Genomic DNA, 18,577 nt, shown 5'->3' on the forward strand with positions numbered 1-18,577 from the left:
AAGCCGTCCGGGGGCTTTTAAATCGCCCCGGACAGTCCCGGGGCGATTTAAAAGCCCCCGGTTAGGCAGGCAGGGGGGGGCAAAACCCCCGCCCGCCTTGGGAAGAGGTCCTGGACCTCTTCCCAAGGCGGGCGGGGGGCAAAAGTCTTTGCTCCCCCCTGCCTGCCTTTCCGGGAGAGCGGAAAAGGCAGCGCTGCCTTCCCGCTCTCCCGGAAAGGCAGGCAGAGGGGAGCAAAGACTTTTGCCCCCCGCCCGCCTTCGGAAGAGGTCCAGGACTTCTTCCCAAGGCGGGCGGGGGGCAAAAGTCTTTGCCCCCCCTGCCTGCCTTCAAAAGCCGTCCGGGATAGCGGGAAGCGCTTCCCTGCTATCCCGGACCGCTTTTAAAATGCTGGCGGTGGGGAGCAAAGCCTTTCGCCCCCGCCGGCCTTCCTGGACCTCTTCTGAAGTCCGGAGGGGGGGAAAAGGCTTTGCTCCCCACCGCCAGCATTTAAAAAAAGGTCCCCGAGATTTCCCTATGGGCTTTCGTCTTGCGATGCAAGCCCATAGGGAAAATCGTCTAGCGAAGCGTCGCAAAAACCGAAAAACCCTTTCGTCTTGCGGGTTTCTCGTCTTGCGAGGCATTCGTCTTGCGGGGCACCACTGTAATCACAGCGAGAGACAAACTGGTAAGAACACTCCTTTCATTTGATCTGCTTATTTACTGCCACCGGGGGAGGGATCCTGACAGTGCACTTGTGCTATTGGAAGAAGGTACTTAAGTTTTGGGTGGAGGCGTGGCCACCCGTTGCTCCAAGAGTCCAGTTCGGCACATAAGCCCAGGAAGGACTTAGCAAAGGGTGGGTCTTCTTTTAACACCACAACATGTCTGTCAGTATAGATTTATCATTCCCGTTAGAATCCCAGCAAACCGGACTTAAGTCTCCCATGTGAAAACAAACCTTTCATCTAAGGGCTCATTCACCCTTGTTTTTGCTCTGCCGTATCCCTCCAGGGAAAACCTGGGGTTCAGTGCTGAATTGGAACAAACAGCAATCCGTTTTTCCGCGGATGGCCATTTGTTCCAATTTAGAAATAATCCATGTGTTTTCCAGGGGAGAGCAGTGGGGCAAAGACAAAACTACTTGGACCCACAAAGCATGAGATGAGAGGGAAACCGCTTGGATGGGCCCTCTGTCACCAGGTTCCTAAAAGGTAAACATTCTCCTTAGTTTAAGAGATTGCACCTACAGTACCTTCCTGCAACAGCGAGCACGTTTATAAGCCCTGCCAATTGTCTCAAGGCTCCAAATTCTCAAGAGATCAAAAGTGAGTTTCACAGACCCTTTGCAAAACTCCAGTTAACCTTTAAAAGCAGACCTAATTGTAGATCCATTTTTCATGGCAATTGCACTATTTTTTAAGGTGCGAACAACAGCTGGGGCAGTGAGTCATGCAGGAGTCCAAGGTGTATTTGTGAAATAACATTTGTTTTCCTTTTTTGTTTGTTTGATAATTTTACAAATTAATTTTCATTTATAACAACCCAATAAAAGCCACATTAGTACAATACCAAATTATAATACTATTTAAAAAGCCATGTTTTCCATTTATTTTTAAGGCTTAATTTGTGGCCTCTTATTGCTCAGGAGATGGGGGAGAGGGTAAATACCAAGCCCCAAGAAACTGGTGTATAGCAAACATCATTTAACCTAGCTATTGCTGCTATTCGAGCACATATGGCAAATCTTTCTGAAATATCCCACAGGTTTGCCCATCACGGTCTCTATCCTATAGACGTGTGCACATAGTCCCTGGGTCCAGGGAAGTACTTGGGGAAGGAAGTTTCCGTAGAGGTGAGTTAGAGGAGGAAGGCAGTGTGGACCTAAATAAAGTTATTCCTGTTTGAATTTACTTGAAGTGCTTGGAGTCTGATTCGAAGAAAAGCAACCTGCTTGGGAACAACACAGGAAGTTCACAAGGAACACACAACAGCGTTCTCCATCTCCAGCTGTTAAAACCCCAGGCTGTTCTGACCATGAATACCGTTACAAAAGTTGGGTGCTTTCCCCTCTTTATGCCAGACGGTGGCAAGGGCCCAGGCACTCACCCAGGGTCTGGGTTCCTTTGGAGGATTGAGACACGGCAGAGACTATCATAGCTTCAGAAATTTATTTATTTATATTATTTATATTTATATTTATATTTATATTTATATTTATATTTATATTTATACCCTGCCCTCCCCAGCCAAGACTGGGCTCAGGACTGCTAACAACCAATAATAAAATACAACATTAAAACATTAGGATGCAGCCTCTTCACAGGAGGAGAAAGGAAAAAGAAAGAGGGGGAGGGAATCAAACTGATTCTAAGCCAAAGTGGAACCAGGTGGAACAACTCTGTCTTACAGGCCCTGCGGAAAGAGATCAGATCCCGCAGGGCCCTGGTCTCATGAGACATAGCATTCCACCAGGCCAGTGTTGAAAAGGCCTTGGCTCTGGTTGAGGCTAATTTAACTTCCTTAGGGCCCAGGACCTCTAGGGTGTTGCTATTTATGGACCTTAAGGTCCTCCTTGGGGCAGACCAGGAGAGGCGGTCCCGTAGGTACGAGGGTCCTAGGCTGTGAAGGGCTTTAAAGGTCAAAACCAGCACCTTAAATCTGACCCTGTACTCCACCGGGAGCCAGTGCAGCTGGAAAAGCACTGGGTGAATATGCTCCCATGGCAGAGACCCCGTGAGGAGCCTCGCTGCAGCATTCTGTACCCGCTGGAGTTTCTGGGACAGCTTCAAGGGCGGCCCCGCGTAGAGCGAATTACAGTAGTCAAGCCTGGAGGCGACCGTCGCATGGATCACTGTGGCCAGGTCGGGGCGGGAAAGGTAATAAATATGGTTTATTCGCCTATTTACACCTTCAGTCTGCCTGGAGGGAGTCCAACATCTTACAGCATGGTCATTTCAAGAGGGGGCCTGACTGGTATCATAATGCCAAGAGTCTCCCTCTTGTAAGAGTCTTAAGGCAGAAGTCAAGAGGAGGTAGCAGACAATCAGGAGAGGCTCCTTTAGTGCTGTGCAGTTATTGAATTGGGCAAAGGCTTACTGGGAAGAAGAAACATAACTATGTCTGATTCCCTATCACTGGGGGAATACCAGTTACTACCCAGGTTTGCCTGCATCCCTAGATGAAACAGAGGTACCTTGGCTTCATACAGATTTTTCTTATGGGCCAACACAGCTAACCTTTACTTTTTAATACTGCCTTCCTCTTATTTCAGAATGAAAGAACTTACATTCATGCATGAGTACAAGAGGGGTGGTTTGCTTACGATTAGTTACTCAAGAATACCAACAACCTAGAATATCCTCTAGGACTACCTCTAGCCCACAATCCTGACCTATTTTTGCACACATCTTACTTGTGTGCAAGGCCATCTTGATTGTTGCATGTGTTGGGTATTTTGATACACTGGTGCAACACTACAACTCATGGTTGAGTGACCCCTGCAGTGGCGTAGCGTAGTGGAGAGGGCAGGGGGCCGTGGCCCTGGGTGCAAAATTCTGGGGGGGTACAACCAGGCGCCCCCATGCAGGCCCCAGCTTCCAAGGGGAGCCCCACCCTGGCGAAGGTGGTAGAGCAGCTCAGGCCCACAGCGAATGGGTACAGATGGAAGTAGGCAGTGTGGCTTGGCCCAGAACTCCTCCTTGCAGGCATCGGGGGTATTTGCCTGCCACGGGCCACATTGGCCGGCCGAGCTCCCCTCTGTGCGGGCAGGCAGTGCACCATAGCCCCACTTGCTCTGGTGGAGGTCCTCCAGCAGCATCAGCAGCTAACCCACTGCGGGTGTCGGCAACCCACACTATGCCACTGGACCCCTGTACCTGATGAGACCCATTTTGCTCAACATATGCAACAAACCAGGGTGGCGCAGAGCACCAGGAAAAATCCTATCCTTCTCCACATGAACATGAGCCCTCCTTGCAGTGGCAACATGCTCTGTTGAGAAGCCTAAGTATTAATTTAGGAAAACACAAAAATACTGAGTGACAAAGCTTGCTGTGTGTTGTGTCACTGCAATGGCTGAAGAAACAGCATTGCACTGCATTTTGCAGGTAGATTATTCCTCCGGTATGCAGCAAGAGTAAAATAACTTCTCCCTGTTGGGTCTGCAGTCAAGTTCAGATCCCATCCATGAAAATGAGATGGCTCCTCTCTCAGTCTCTCATACAAGCATACACGCATATGCAGGAGACATCAGACTGCAAAGGGCATTTGGTAGCCTGGTAGAGATTAATCAAAACCAATCAATCACTGGTCTCTGGATTGAGAGGAAAGCACCAATCAAGAGACAAGAGGCCAGCTACGTGGCTCTTGAGGGAGGGGCCAGGGAATAGGAAAAAGTGATCAAAATCCAATTGTTCCAAGAGGCAGTGGGAAGGTTGAGTGCGCAAGTGCTGTGACAAACCCTGGAGATGGGAGTCATGGAGGTCTGGGAAGCCGGACAACAGATCCAAGATGTTCATAACGAGTTAGCCAAATTCTGAACACAAAAACCTCACTGAAGCAGGCTGAAAGGCTCATATTGATTTCAGCGAGGTTTGCCTCGTGCCATGTATATTTGCGGTGCCCGAGAAATTACATCATGACACACTGTAACAGAGACAGACCCTGACTGTTTCACCCATGCTCCCTGGAATTGGAATAGACGCACACATGAGAGTCCCTGATCTTGATATGGGACTGCAAGGGTGAAGTACTATGGTATAGAACTATTGCATTAGTTTAACTGCTGCAGAAGGACTGCAAAAGCACACATGCACCAATGAGGCAGCCTGCCAGATTTAGGCCACATTCACCCTGCACATTTAACACACTATGATACCATGATGTTTTGGAAGATTCTCTCTCTATTTTTTAATTACAATTCTGTATTTGATGTGCAAGACTAATGCAGCAGGAAAAGAGACTTACAGTGGCACCTCAGGTTAAGTACTTAATTTGTTCCGGAGGTTTGTTCTTAACCTGAAACTGTTCTTAACCTGAAGCACCACTTTAGCTAATGGGGCCTCCTGCTGCTGCCGTGCCGCCAGAGCACGATTTCTGTTCTCATCCTGAAGCATAGTTCTTAACCCAAGGTAATATTTCTGGGATAGCAGAGTCTGTAACCTGAAGCGTCTGTAACCTGAAGCGTATGTATATAAACCCTTTACCCGGTGGGGGGTAAAAGTAACTTTGGGATTCAGAACAAGAATGGTGCAAGAGAGATGGGCTAGTCTTCCACTTCAAACTGCAGCTATAAAAAAAATCCCATAGAAGAACCGTGGCACAACTTGTGAAATGTACTGCCATCACAAAGGTCCCCGCTGCCAATTAAACTGCCTGCCAACTCTATGGCTTCCTTTTCCCCACACTGACTTAAAAAATAAAATAAAATAATGGATGGTTTTGCATTTTCCTTTAAAACAAACTCTATTCTTTACTGACATTTTTTCCCCTCTTTAGTACAGGTATATATCGGTCAGATGCCTGTAACCAGCATGTTCAACATCTCCAGCAGTAAGTAAACACCCAGGCGGCATAATTCCATTCTCTTAATGTTTTCATATTGCATTATTTCATCAGTGGTTTGTCTTTGCTTTTTGACTTCCTTCTTACCCTTGCCCCACTCCTTTGCAAATGCGCACAGTTTCACCGAAGTGCTCAGCTTGCCTTGCCCTCTTAGCAAATGCTCTTTTTTCATTTATGGAGTACTAGTCCTAACATTCTTAACAAGTTAAATCTTTCAGAAACATAAAGAACTTGTGCAACTTCTCTATGCCCCTTTACTACCTGATATTATCCTTCTAGAAGCACATGAAAAAGGAAGGCATTCCTGAGGTTTCACAGTGTTGACCCCGCAACAAGCAATTTCCTATGCAATCGGGGAAAATGTGTGTTGTAATATAGGGATGAGTGAATGTGTCAATTTCGGTTTCTCTCAGCTTCTCATTTTTCCACCCTTAAGTTCAGGTCCCCACATTTCCAAATCAGTTTGTAAATTTCTTTTTCTATCAAAGCCCTCGTGAAAATTCACCAGCATGCTAGTGCAAATTTCTGCATGCAATTTTGCCTGATATACGCAACGTTGCAAAGCAATTTCCCCCAAAACAAATCATCTCCGCATCTTATCTTTCATCGGTACATGTACATGCACATTTTACCCAATTTATATGCATGTTTGTACACATTACTTTGCTGGCAGTTTGCGCAGCAAAATTCAGAGAAGTGCGAATTTTGAAGGATGGCTGCTTCAGCTCTCGTATTGTTTCATGAACAAATTTGCATTTAAATGTGAACAGCCTCGAAGTTCTCCCTCATCCATATCATTATCCACACAGCACTATAAAACTAAGCGAAACAGAGGAGTTTGCAGCAAATGCACCCGGTGCTGTTTTGCCCACCAAGTGTCTTCATTCAAGCGCTCAAAGGTTCAGAAAAATCTGAGAGCCGTGCCGCAGAGAAATAAGTAGCGGGGGTTTGAGAGGAGCCCCGCAAATCTAATAACTGTGGTGTTTTGGCAAATGGTGGGGTAGGACTTTAGTCCCTTGTCCTTTTGCACTGAGTCTCACCCTGCAGGAAGGCATCATCACCAATGAATTCTTGATGATATTCTGATGCCTACCTGAGCCTTGGCATAGCGACAACTCATTATCCTACCTGTGCAGAAGGGGGCCCAGAACAGCAGTGAGGTTTGCGTGGAAAATGAAGGAGCTTGCCCCCCTAAAAATCTGACTTATGACCAGCTTCCATTATAAGTTTTTTTGTCCTTCCCGTGTAAAGAACGACGCTTAAGCCCCGACACATACGCACCCAGCCCCTCCAAACCGTTTTCTCTCATCACTCACCGGCTTCAGCTTGAGTTTCAGACTCATTTCTCTCTCTGTGTTGGAAGTAAGTGCTGCCTGTGTGAGCCGGGGAGCGAGACTCAGGGAGGGGAGAGGGGAGTGGTGCTGTGCTCCCTAGCCTAGACACTGGGTTGCTTACATCACTCCCCAGAATGGTGGGAAAGAGCTGTGATCGCACTCAGAAATACACTACACAGGCACACACGCTTCCTGACTTGCATGCATGTGGTAAGCAGGGGTTAGTTAGTAGTACTTCTGGAAACTCTTCAAGTACCACGACCCTCTCTCCTGTTTACCATCACTAATAATAATAATAATAGTAATAGTAATAATAATAATAATAATAATACTTGTACCCCGCCCATCTGGGCAGGCCTCCCCAGCCACTCTGGGCAGCTCCCAACAGATTATTAAAAACATGATAAAGCATCAAACATAAAAAAGTTCCCTTAACAGGGCTGCCTTGAGATGTCTTCTAAAAGTCAGATAGTTGTTTATTTCCTTGACATCTGACAGGAGGGCGTTCCACGGGGGGGGGGGGGGCGCCACTACCGAAAAGGTCCTCTGCCTGGTTCCCTGTAACCTCACTTCTCGCAGGGAGGGAACCACCAGAAGGCCCTCAGAGTGGGACCTCAGTGTCCGGGCTGAACGATGGAGGTGGAGACGCTCCTTCAGGTACACTGGGCTGAGGCCATTTAGGGCTTTAAAGATGAGCACCAACACTCTGAATTGTGCTCGGAAACACACTGGGAACCAATGAAGGTCTTTCAAGACTGGTGTTATATGGTCTCAGTGGCCACTCCCAGACATACATTTACCCTAGGTCCCAACTTTCAGTGCAAGGCTGGATCCTGTGTGATCTTTTTCCTCTTAAGAAGAATGCATCTGGTGAAATGTGGCCAAGATGGAATGAAATACAAAACACACAGAACAAATGCCACACACATTTTGCAGGGAAAACCCACATTTTGATCTACCAGCTGCCAACACCTCCTTGCAGAACCATCACAACGTTAAATGTGTTTTGCTCACGTGTTTTAGGAAGGCACAGCGAAAAGCCTCTTCAAATGGGGAACAAGTCAGGGCCACGTTTGAGGAAACCGCTACCAATACTACTCCCATCTACACTCTTCAGCTCCATTTCAAGAGGAACCCCAAACCTTCGTACTTTCTGTCAGTTACAATTGCAGACCTTCTCAAACCTACCTCCGCATGCGAGAAGTCTAGAGTTTTGCCAGTTTTATGCATCCACCAGCATGAGCAGAATTTGGCCTTTGGCAAGCAGCCAGCAAGAAAGTGTATCAGAAGCATAATTCTATAACATGGTGTCTGATGCACCCAGCTGACTCATCATGGGTTGAGCAGCAACATCCTATGATTGTGTGAACAGCCTCCTTCCTCCCACGCCCTTTAAAAAATAAAGACTGAGACACTGGTGAAATGGTGAGGACCCTACAGGGTTTCTATTCTTTCCTGTTTCTTTCATAAAAAGGTAAAGGTACCCCTGACCGTTAGGTCCAGTCGCGGATGACTCTGGGGTTGTGGTGCTCATCTCGCTCTATAGGTCAAGGGAGCCGGTGTTTGTCCTGGTCATGTGGCCAGCATGACTAAGCTGCTTCTGGTGAACCAGAGCAGCGCACGGAAACACCGTTTATCTTCCCGCTTGAGCAGTACCTATTTATCTATTTGCACTTTGATGTGCTTTCGAACTACTAGGTGGGCAGGAGCTGGGACCAAACAACGGGAGCTCACCCTGTAGCGGGGATTCGAACCGCTGACCTTCTGATTGGCAAGCCCTAGGCTCAGTGGTTTAGACCACAGCGCCACCCGCATCCCTGTTTCTTTCATAGAATCACATAACTGTATTGTTGGAAGGTATCCCTGAGGGCCATCTAGCCCAAACCACTGAAATGCAGGAATCTCAACTAATTCGTCCATGACAGGTGGCCATCCAACCTCTTAAAAAATGCCAATAGATAGTCCACCACATTCCAAGGGAGTCCATTCCACAGTCAAACAGCTCTTTATGCTCCTTGCTAATCAGCAGACGTGGGTGGTGGGTGGCGCTGTGAGTTAAACCACAGAGCCTAGGACTTGCCAATCAGAAGGTCGACGGTTCGAATCCCTGCCACGGGGTGAGCTCCCATTGCTCGGTCCCTGCTCCTGCCAACCTAGCAGTTCGAAAGCACGTCAAAGTGCAAGTAGATAAATAGGTACCGCTCCAGCGGGAAGGTAAACGGCGTTTCCGTGCGCTGCTCTGGTTCGCCAGAAACTGCTTAATCATGCTGGCCACATGACCCGGAAGCTGTACGCTGGCTCCCTCAGCCAGTAAAGCAAGATGAGTGCCGCAACCCCAGAGTCGGTCATGACTGGACCTAATGGTCAAGGGTCCCTTTACCTTTACTTTAATCAGCAGACTGGTGAGCTACGCACTGTGATATCATAGCAACCCCCACAGCTTTGAGAAAAGCTGTCTAGCGAAACTGCCTGTATGCTTATTAGCCCACAAATGCTGGGGATGGGAGCAATCTCTAAGACTCTCCATATGAACTGAATATTAGTTTATGTGACCCACATGCTATCAGGTTCCCGTGCCTTAACCTAAGGATCTTGGGGCATCTTCCTCGAACCTTTTTCGCCTGCAGAACTAATGGCTGATGTTTACTGGCATGATGATGACTGTGGTAGATCCACGACAGCGGAGCGTTCATAGACTCTGCCCTTTCTGTCCAGCCTTCAGCAATGTCCTGTCAGCTCTAATCCTGTCACCTCCAGCCAGCTAATGACCCAGTATTGACAAGTTGGTGTCGCTACTGATCAGGCATCAATCCTGTTGCCTAGCAGCAGCTCCTGTGCTGCAACTGCTCCTGTCCTCCCTGCTCCCTGGCACCAACCCATACAAAGTCTAAGTCAATGCACTGAGAAAGCACCATGCCCTGGAGGTTGCTTTAAAGAGTTTAGGGGGAGCTATGTGCCCAGCAAAGCTTAAGACCAACCTCATGAGGTCAAATGGGTGAGAAGTCCACTAGGCTGCCATTGCTATTAAAAGTGTAAGAAACTTCCTCCTGGACCAAACCAAAATTCAGTTTAGTCCTCTTTCCTACAGTAGCTGGCCGGGTGCCTCCAGGAAGCCCCAAAGCAGGTTAGTATGAAGTTGGCCCTGCCCATGTTTTTGTACGTAGCATCTAGTACTCTGCCCCTGAACATGGGAGTTTCTCTTGAGCAACTACAGTAGTAGAAAGATCCATGACTTTGTTTAATCCAGGGTGGGTGAGGAAACCTTTGACCCTCCAGATGTTCTAGTTACAGGTAGGTAGCCGTGCTGGTCTGCCGTAGTCGAAACAAAATAGAAAAGTTCCTTCCATTAGCACCTTGGAGACCAACTAAGTTTGTAATTGGTATGAGCTTTCATGTGCATGCACACTTCTTCAGATACACTGAAACAGAAGTCACCAGACCCTTATATATAGTGAGAGGGTGGGGAGAGGTATTACTCAGAAGGGTGGTGGGGATAGGTGAATGGCTGATAGGTGTGGTAAACCTGTTGACGACTGTTAAAGGTAAAGGTACCCCTGCCCGTACGGGCCAGTCTTGACAGACTCTGGGGTTGTGCGCCCATCTCACTTAAGAGGCCAGGGGCCAGCGCTGTCCGGAGACACTTCCGGGTCACGTGGCCAGCGTGACATCGCTGCTCTGGCGAGCCAGAGCCGCACACGGAAACGCCGTTTACCTTCCCGCTAGTAAGCGGTCCCTATTTATCTACTTGCACCTGGAGGTGCTTTCGAACTGCTAGGTTGGCAGGCGCTAGGACCGAGCTGCGGGAGCGCACCCCACCGCAGGGATTCGAACTGCCGACCTTTCGATCGGCAAGTCCTAGGCGCTGAGGCTTTAACCCACAGCGCCACCTGCGTCCCAACGACTGTTAACGACTGCAATTGGTCTTACAGGAAAAAGCAAGGGGTGAGATGGCTAAAAATAGCTTAATATAATGAGATAAGAATCCAATGTCTCTATTCAGACCAGGTCTCTCCATGGTTTTAAGTTTGGTAATAAGTTGCAATTCAGCAACTTCTCTTTCCAGTCTATTTCTGAAATTCTTTTGTAATAAGACAGCTACTCTGAGATCTTGTATAGAATGCCCTGGGAGATTGAAGTGTTCTCCTACTGGTTTCTCTGTCTTCATTCCTCCAGATGTTGTTGGAGTACAACTGCCACCAACCCTGACCATGCATGGTGGAGATGATGGGAGTTGTAATCCAACAAAGCCTGGAGGGTCACCCACCCCTGGATTAAACAAAATTATGAATCTTTCTACTGCTGTCTAAATAATAATAATAATAATAATAGTAGTAGTAGTAGTAGTAGTAGTAATAGTAATAATAAATGCACCCAACACCATCTAAGCTTATGGTCCTCATGTGCTCTCACATTTCCCTCCTATGTTCCTGTACATCCAAGTAGGTGATAATCCAGATATCTAAAGACTAGGTTAATAGCTGAAGTGGTTAAGGATACGTCTTCTCCATTCTTCCTTGTTTCATTTTATTTTGTATCATTTTGGCCGACTTCTTGTCCTGGCATCAATTCACCTTTGGCTCCCGCACTCTAAACCTGGTGGTTGGAACATTGAGGGATCCACATACCTGAGTGACCTTTTCGGTGACGTTCTGCGTGCGCTCTGTCACCTTGTGGGGTGCGATGATTTCAATCTCCGTGGTAGAGCCTGAGCGATGTTTCTCTAGGTTGAACTCCACAAAGTTGAGGGTGAACTGGGGGATCTGACTGATTGTCCTGTATCTCATAAGGTCGGAGTCTGAGGTGGAATTCTGGTTGGGCTTGACATGGGACGCCTCTGAAGGGGAAACAGGGAGGAAGGGAATTAAAATTTCATCGCCAGTTTGTCAATAAAATTCACAACTGATGGCATCGGTGCCTAGAACTCCACATACTGTATGCAGGAAGTCAGAACAACTCACTTCCTACTGCCAAGGAGATAGGAGAACAGGATCATGAGATCATTCTTGCCCCCCAACATATGGGACACTGTGGTTTTGCTTTGGTGGTATTTACCAGAAATATAAAGTTTTGAGATAAGGGACCTATATTCTATTCTGTGAGGTGGGGATACTTTGAATTAGGGAAACAGCACTGTGAAACGAGTGACAATATAGCAAAATTCAACTCTGGTCAAGGTTGGTGGGCTGTCTAGTCAAACATCCAGAGGGTCGCATTGGCCCCATCCCTATCTAGTTTAGTATAAATAGATGGTAGTGAGCATCTTGCTCAAATCCCTCACAGATACTAGAAGAGTTGAAAATATGTTACACAAGTGATAAGGGTCATAAAATACATAATTTTGTGGAATCAACCCAGGAGCAGATATTCTTCAAACTTCTGCCCCTTTCCGCTCCCTCCCAGTTTAATGCTGTCTGCTGTACTGTTAATGTCAAGGGGCTGTTCACTTCCCTTTCTAAATTAAATAATTCTGGCTTCCCCACAAGCTGGAGAATATTATGGTGCCAGCTATAATCACAGAGGTTATTTGGTCCATCGCTTTTGGCAGTAGTGGGGTGGCTGCTCATTGAGTATTTTTATGAATATTAAAAAGAGAGACCTGTGAGGTACCAGATTAAAAATAAGGGCCTATCCAAGATGTAGGTCTGGTCTGGCTAATTTGCAGCGTCTTGAAATCGTGAGTTGTGCTATGGCATCTATTTAACATTTCCTGGCTATTGTTTAGGCTCTCCAACCAAGTATATGTTTGGGAGCATGGAGCAAAATCGGAAGAGAACCAGAAGCTGTTTCCCATTTGCTCCTGCCCTCTCACAGGAATGAACGTGCCTTTCCCCTCTCCATTTCTCGTCTAGGGCACAGGGAACTGAACTCCAGTTTGCTTCAGAACTCCCAACATTCAATTGAGAGATCTACCATACAATGAACTGGACCCTTGATACGTAAGAACTTCTTTTAGTGGGTTTGTTTCCCTATTAAAAAAGGGCTTTCTAAAAGCCAAGGAAGAAATGTTTAGACATTGTCATGCGTGCAGATAACAACGCTGTTGTCAGCTTACTAAATTGGGGAGCCCCATGCCTAGCCACCTTCTGCAAGGATTATAAGGCCCAAAAAGTGAACACAATCAACAACAGCCCAATGGCACATAGTAGTTAGAATGAGTACTTGGGCATGCATGCTTTCCCCCTACCTGAGTTTGCCCTCCTTTCCCTGAATTTTCTCTGGAACTCAGACCTTGCAGCCTCCAAATTCTCCAAGGAGGAGACCTGGCGGAGGCTATGGAAGCTGCCCCCAAGATGGAACCGGCCCAAACCCCCGGCAGGGCGCGACCCACGAAGCCCTAGAGAAGGCAGCTCTTGCGCTGGGGCGGAGTGTCGCACTTCAGTGTCAGATGCTGTCTCCAGGCTCGATCTCCTCTCCTTCCCCAGCAGTGCTTCGGTCTCAGATTGCACACAGTTCTCCATGGACACAGTCTTCAACTCCCTCAGCTTTAAGGAGTCCCCTCCAGGCTTTAAGACAGCCAGGAAGAAAGTGTTTCATTAAGAGGAGCTCTTGAATGTTTAAAAGCAACAGAAGAGGGGAGGAACAAAGGAAGGAGAAAGGAATGGGAGGTCCTGGGCAATGGGCTGATCTCCACATTGGAGTATCTTCTCAGCGCAAGTCATTCCACTGCATGGTTGCAAATATTTGGATGGGTGACTGACTGCCTGGGAGCCTCAAGCATGGCCATGCCTTTGGTTCCATGATGGAAGAAAGGCAGGATAGGAATGCAAGGCAATATATACATAAATATGCATCTTTCCATGTGATACTGGTGCTTCACACTGACACATACTCAAAGCATTTCACATGCATTATCTCAGTAATCTCCTCCCAACTGCTCTCTAAGTAGGTCAGTACTATCACTCCCATATTACAGATAGGGACAATAAGACTGTGAGACCAGTGCCTTACCTAAAGCCTACCTAATGATTTAGTGTCAGAGGTGATTTGAACCAGGATCGTCTTGGTTTTTTAGCTCAAGGCTCATCCACACTTTCGCTTGACCCACATTTTGACCATATAATGTCAAAATATAACTGAGTAATTCCTCCTAATCCAATGTCTTTTTTGTTGTTGTTCCCTCACTGTCGCCTGGGAAAATCTGCTATTACCTGATGAATTGAAGCTTGATTAAATAAAATCTGTCTTTGGATTTTTCTGTACATTTGATAAGATCTGAGTCAGTGGGTAAGATCATCTGTCTTCAAGGCACAGCCACGGAACAACAAGAAAAGGTCTCGGACCCAGGGAGAATTAATCGCTACACGATACTCTGATAATCAGTACACTGCATGCCACCATTACTTTAAAGGAACAATACATCTCTAGTTCTTATTCACTTTTTTCACTAATGGTGAATTTATATAACCAGGTCCCCCCACCCCACTGAGAAAATGTCAATATTCCCTGCAATTCTCCTACAGTTACCTGTTCTTTAAGACATATTCCCATAGGTGAAATCACGATATGACCACAGGGAATGCAATCATTGAAACTAGCACGGCATTTTCTATGGCTAAATTTCAGTTTTATCCTGGTAACCTGCAAGTATTTCAAGAAGATGGCTTTTTTATGTCCATGGTGTTTGCCTGCATGTGGCCACATTTGTCCGTAAACACTAGCCATATGCAGTCTCTCCGAGAGAGTTAAAAAAGGTGGGGGGACTGGAATAAGGGTGAAAAAAGGTGTCTCCCTCCTACTAAAATGCTGTTCATTTATGAGATTCACTACTATCAGGGCCTGGCATCTTTACACTGCTTATAGTGCCTTCATTACCGTAAAGAAAGCAGCTCTCTAGCAGTTGTTGCTAATGTACAGGTGGTGTGATTAATATTGGCTGGTTGCAAGGAATGCTACAGAGGGCATCAATTCATTATCATTATAGGGAGGGGAGGGGAAAGAAAATGTGTGCTTGCTCCTAATGAATGTGTTTGCAGCTAGCACAGATTCTTTAGGAAGTAAAAGCCAATAGCCTCCCCTACTAAATCTGAGTCAGTAAAGCAGATAAGTCAGGTGGTAGAAAGACCTGGCTTACGGAAGGTTCAGTTCTGGGGGTTAGGCAAAAGCCCGTGCTTTGACACGAGCCAAGGGATTTGCTTTAAATAAATGAAGACATCTGGGTTCCCACCCCCACCCCCAGGCTGCAATATCTATGCAAGAGAACCCCCACCCCCACCCCCAATATCTCTGGGGTATGTGTGCATGTGGTGGACAGATAGAATGCACTGAGATCTCCAGACAACGGAAGCACCACCTGTGCCAAAACAGTTATGCATCAGCAAGACATGTTGTAACTTTCCCTATCATGTTGTCCTGGCAGCAGAATGGAGCCTTTCCAAAGGGAGCCCATTTATCTGGAGATGCAGTCGTTTGCAGCAGGAACACGGCAATATATGGAGGCAGTCATGGTGGTAGCAATCTGCTCATAACTCGGGTCCACAATCAGGTTTCCGGACTTGAAGAGATGCACTGTGGACAATTTTAACGCAGTGACCATGCAGAAAACGATAATCTGCTTCCACTCATACACACTCCCCCTTGGAATATCACAGGAGGATATTGTTAGTCAAACCTAACAAATGCATCTTCTTACTAGTTGGCATGAGAAGGGGCTACGTCCACAGAGCTGCGCTGCCGATAGGCAGATACTGAGACCATAGAAATACAATTGGTAGAGAGGGCTCTGTGTGATGTCATTTCCCCTCTGCTCCAGGAGAGGAAGGAGCATGTAGTGATTACCTGCTTCTTCCTCCCTCCCTCCTTTTCATTTGGCCAGTGTTGGGTGCAGACATACCTCTGCTTGCTCCAGCTTTTGGCACATGCCCAAACTGGTAATACAGTAAATAGAAGTATTTTGCCTGCATTGTGTTGACTGCTACTGTTGCTGTGAACCAATGCTTCTTATTTTTAAACTTTACAAGTTGTTGCCTGATTCTTTGCAAAGCAGGGTAGGAAAGAGAAGCCAGCTTGCTTCATAGTTGGGAGTTGCTCAAAACGGCCAAATTCCCATGCTTTTAATTTTTGCTGCCAAAGGTGAGATTTTTAAACTGTATTCAACCCACACACAAGGGCACCTGGAATTAATATATCCTCTTCCTACCGTCACTGGGCTCTCTCTGTCCCTTTTCCTGGTCCTGAAAAGATGTATAAACTCAGACCATTCCTCCACATTAGAATTTCTGTTCTCCAGACAAGTACTGCCACTGTTCATTCCATACACAAATTTCATATATTTGTTTTTAAGTTCAGTGCATAGCTGTCAACTTTCAGATTTGAAAATAGGGGATCAGCAGCCTCACCTCTCCCGGGGACAGTCTACGGGATATCTTACAATCCGGGATAGCAGTGGGAAGCGGCACTGGAATAAGGGAATTTCCCACAAAAAAGGAGAAGGTTGACAGCTATGGTTCAGTGGGGCTGTCAGGGCAAGACTTGGGGCCAGAGATCTAGGGTCACACTCTGCAGAAGGATCAGAAAGGTTCCCCCAAACAGAGCAGGGCACGCTGGACATTACCACCTAAAGAGGGGTTCCTGATGCAAGACCATTAAAATCTAAAGTTACCTAACTGCACTGCTGCTGCTGAAGTTAAATGATTACCTGATCTCTTTAACCAAATAATATAGCTATCCAAATTACATCATCACATAAGCAAGCCAATGAGGTGGAGTGGTTATCACAGTGTCAGACCAGGGCAACCTGGGTTCAGATCCCCACTCAGCCACGATGCTCCCTGGGAGACATTGGGCCTCATCAACCTCACAGGGTTGTTGTAAAAATAAAATGGGGGGTGGCAAAGAACCATGTATGCCACCCTCATCCCATTGGAGGGTGGGCTGGATAAAATGAAATGAAATAAGTCTGTTTGCACGAATGGACACCTTGCTGAGTTTATGAAAATACTGATACTAAGCAACTTTATTGATATTTTCAATAACAAACAAACAAACCCAGCAACAACAGCCTAACCTCCCTGTTTCTCCAATACCGTTCTCTACTACCCCAGGTAAGGTGAAAAGCTTGCTAGCTCCCTACTTCCCATGGAATTCTCCTTTCCTAATTCCGTGGGGTAGTTGAATTAAGTATACTGGATGGGAAGTTTCTGGTTTTGTTAGTTTCAAGCCTAAGGAACCTTTTAAAAAGACAAGAAAATATATTATGCACTAAAAATAATTTTAAAACAGGTAGTTGGGGGGAATTGACACCAGCCAATACGTTCCTGCGTCAGTCACATCAAACCCACACAAATCTATCACAGCAATGCTGGTAACAGTACTGGGGACTAGTTTTGGTGGTGACTTAATCTATAAGAAATCTATAAGAAAGCCTGCTATAAGAATCTATAAGAAAGCCTGCAAAATTTCTTTGACCCCCTATACCGTAGCAAGCCAAAAGGAAGAAGATGACATGTACTATTAGCACTGGGCAGGGGTAGAGAATATGTGGCCCTCTAGGTGCTGTTGGACTCCAACTCCCATAAGCCTTAGCCAGCATGGCCAATGGTCAGGAATGATGGGAGCTGCAGTCCAGCAGGATTTGCAAGGCCACAGGCTCCCCACCCCTGACATGGGATCTTCGCAGCTCAGTATAATGTCATGCAATCTGCCAGCCTCTCCCTTGGTGTGTTGTTCCTAATACCATGTGCTTTTGTTTTCAACATGCCTTGAGCATTTAATGGCAGGGAGTAGCCTTCTACCCATGTCTAGAACCCTTGAGATGCAGAGATAGACTTCTATAGGGACCTATATATCTAGATAGGGACCTATGGGAAATCTACATCCTATATACCTTGAAAGCATAGTATTCCAAATAGCCAAAGCTAACACCTCAAGCAACGCCAGAGCTGCCCGGTTGCTCTCTAGAAAATGCAGCGACCCTGTGTTTCTTTATCCTGGTTAAAAAACAAAACCTAAAACCCTTGGCAGTGCAGCTGAAACCTCCCGTCTGGTGTTACCTGGAACGTTTTCAGCCGGGAGGATCAGAAGAACAGCATTCTCTCAACAAGCAACTGATGACGAGTTAAAAAGAGGCTTGCTTCTTTCTCTAGCAACTATTCTGGGCACAATTGTTTTCACTTCGAATGCACCATTAATTTTTAATTAATTAATATTTTTACTCAGAGTGCAGAGAAGAGTAACAAGACGCCGCATGAGCCTCGTCGCTGCCATGCAGACGTTTGCCGTAGGTTCGCCAGCGTTTGGATTCTAGTTCTTTTTGTCCATGCCTAAATGTTATTGTAAGAAGTTACCTGGGTAAAAGGGATGCAATTTTATCAACCAAACTCCTTTCTAATCAACCAGCACAAATTTGTCCCCCACTCCGTTTACACAATTCTCTTTGTCTTTTAAGATTCTGTGACTGCTGCGCTTTGTGTTATATCCACAGGAAATCTATGATTCAGATTGCCCTTGTTTTTTCTTTTTCCTAAACAGAGATAACAGCAGCCAGCAGGGAGTCTGAATTAGATCAAGATCACAGTGCTAAGGGAAGTTCTCCTCCCTCCCCCCTCTAAATCCTCTTCCCTCACAAACCATTTTCTCAATTAAAATCACACACACACGCCAAAGCTGTTATTTTACCCCATGGAGCAAGCAAGCAGCAGCAGCAGGTGTGTGTGTGTGTGTGTGTGTGTGTGTGTGTGTGTGTGTGTGTGTGTGTGAACTGTGA

At 46.4% G+C, this 18,577-nt stretch overlaps 1 protein-coding gene across 2 annotated transcripts in view; it reads right to left on the reverse strand.

Annotated features, from left to right (window-relative positions):
* KCNH6 (potassium voltage-gated channel subfamily H member 6) overlaps positions 1-18,577 on the reverse strand; it is a 125,145-nt gene that overhangs the window by 38,263 nt on the left and 68,305 nt on the right. The window contains exons 5-6 of one of the 2 annotated variants that reach the window (XM_081883816.1): positions 13,061-13,379; positions 11,502-11,710 (exon numbers count right to left, since the gene is read on the reverse strand). In XM_081883816.1, the coding sequence (XP_081739942.1) occupies positions 11,502-11,710; positions 13,061-13,379 (528 nt within the window). The remainder of the gene's footprint in view (positions 1-11,501; positions 11,711-13,060; positions 13,380-18,577) is intronic. The other variant, XM_081883817.1, reaches the window with a different exon arrangement.

This window comes from Podarcis melisellensis (genome assembly GCF_964234715.1).
Source record: "Podarcis melisellensis genome assembly, chromosome: 13".
NCBI classification, from domain to species: Eukaryota; Metazoa; Chordata; class Lepidosauria; order Squamata; family Lacertidae; genus Podarcis; species Podarcis melisellensis.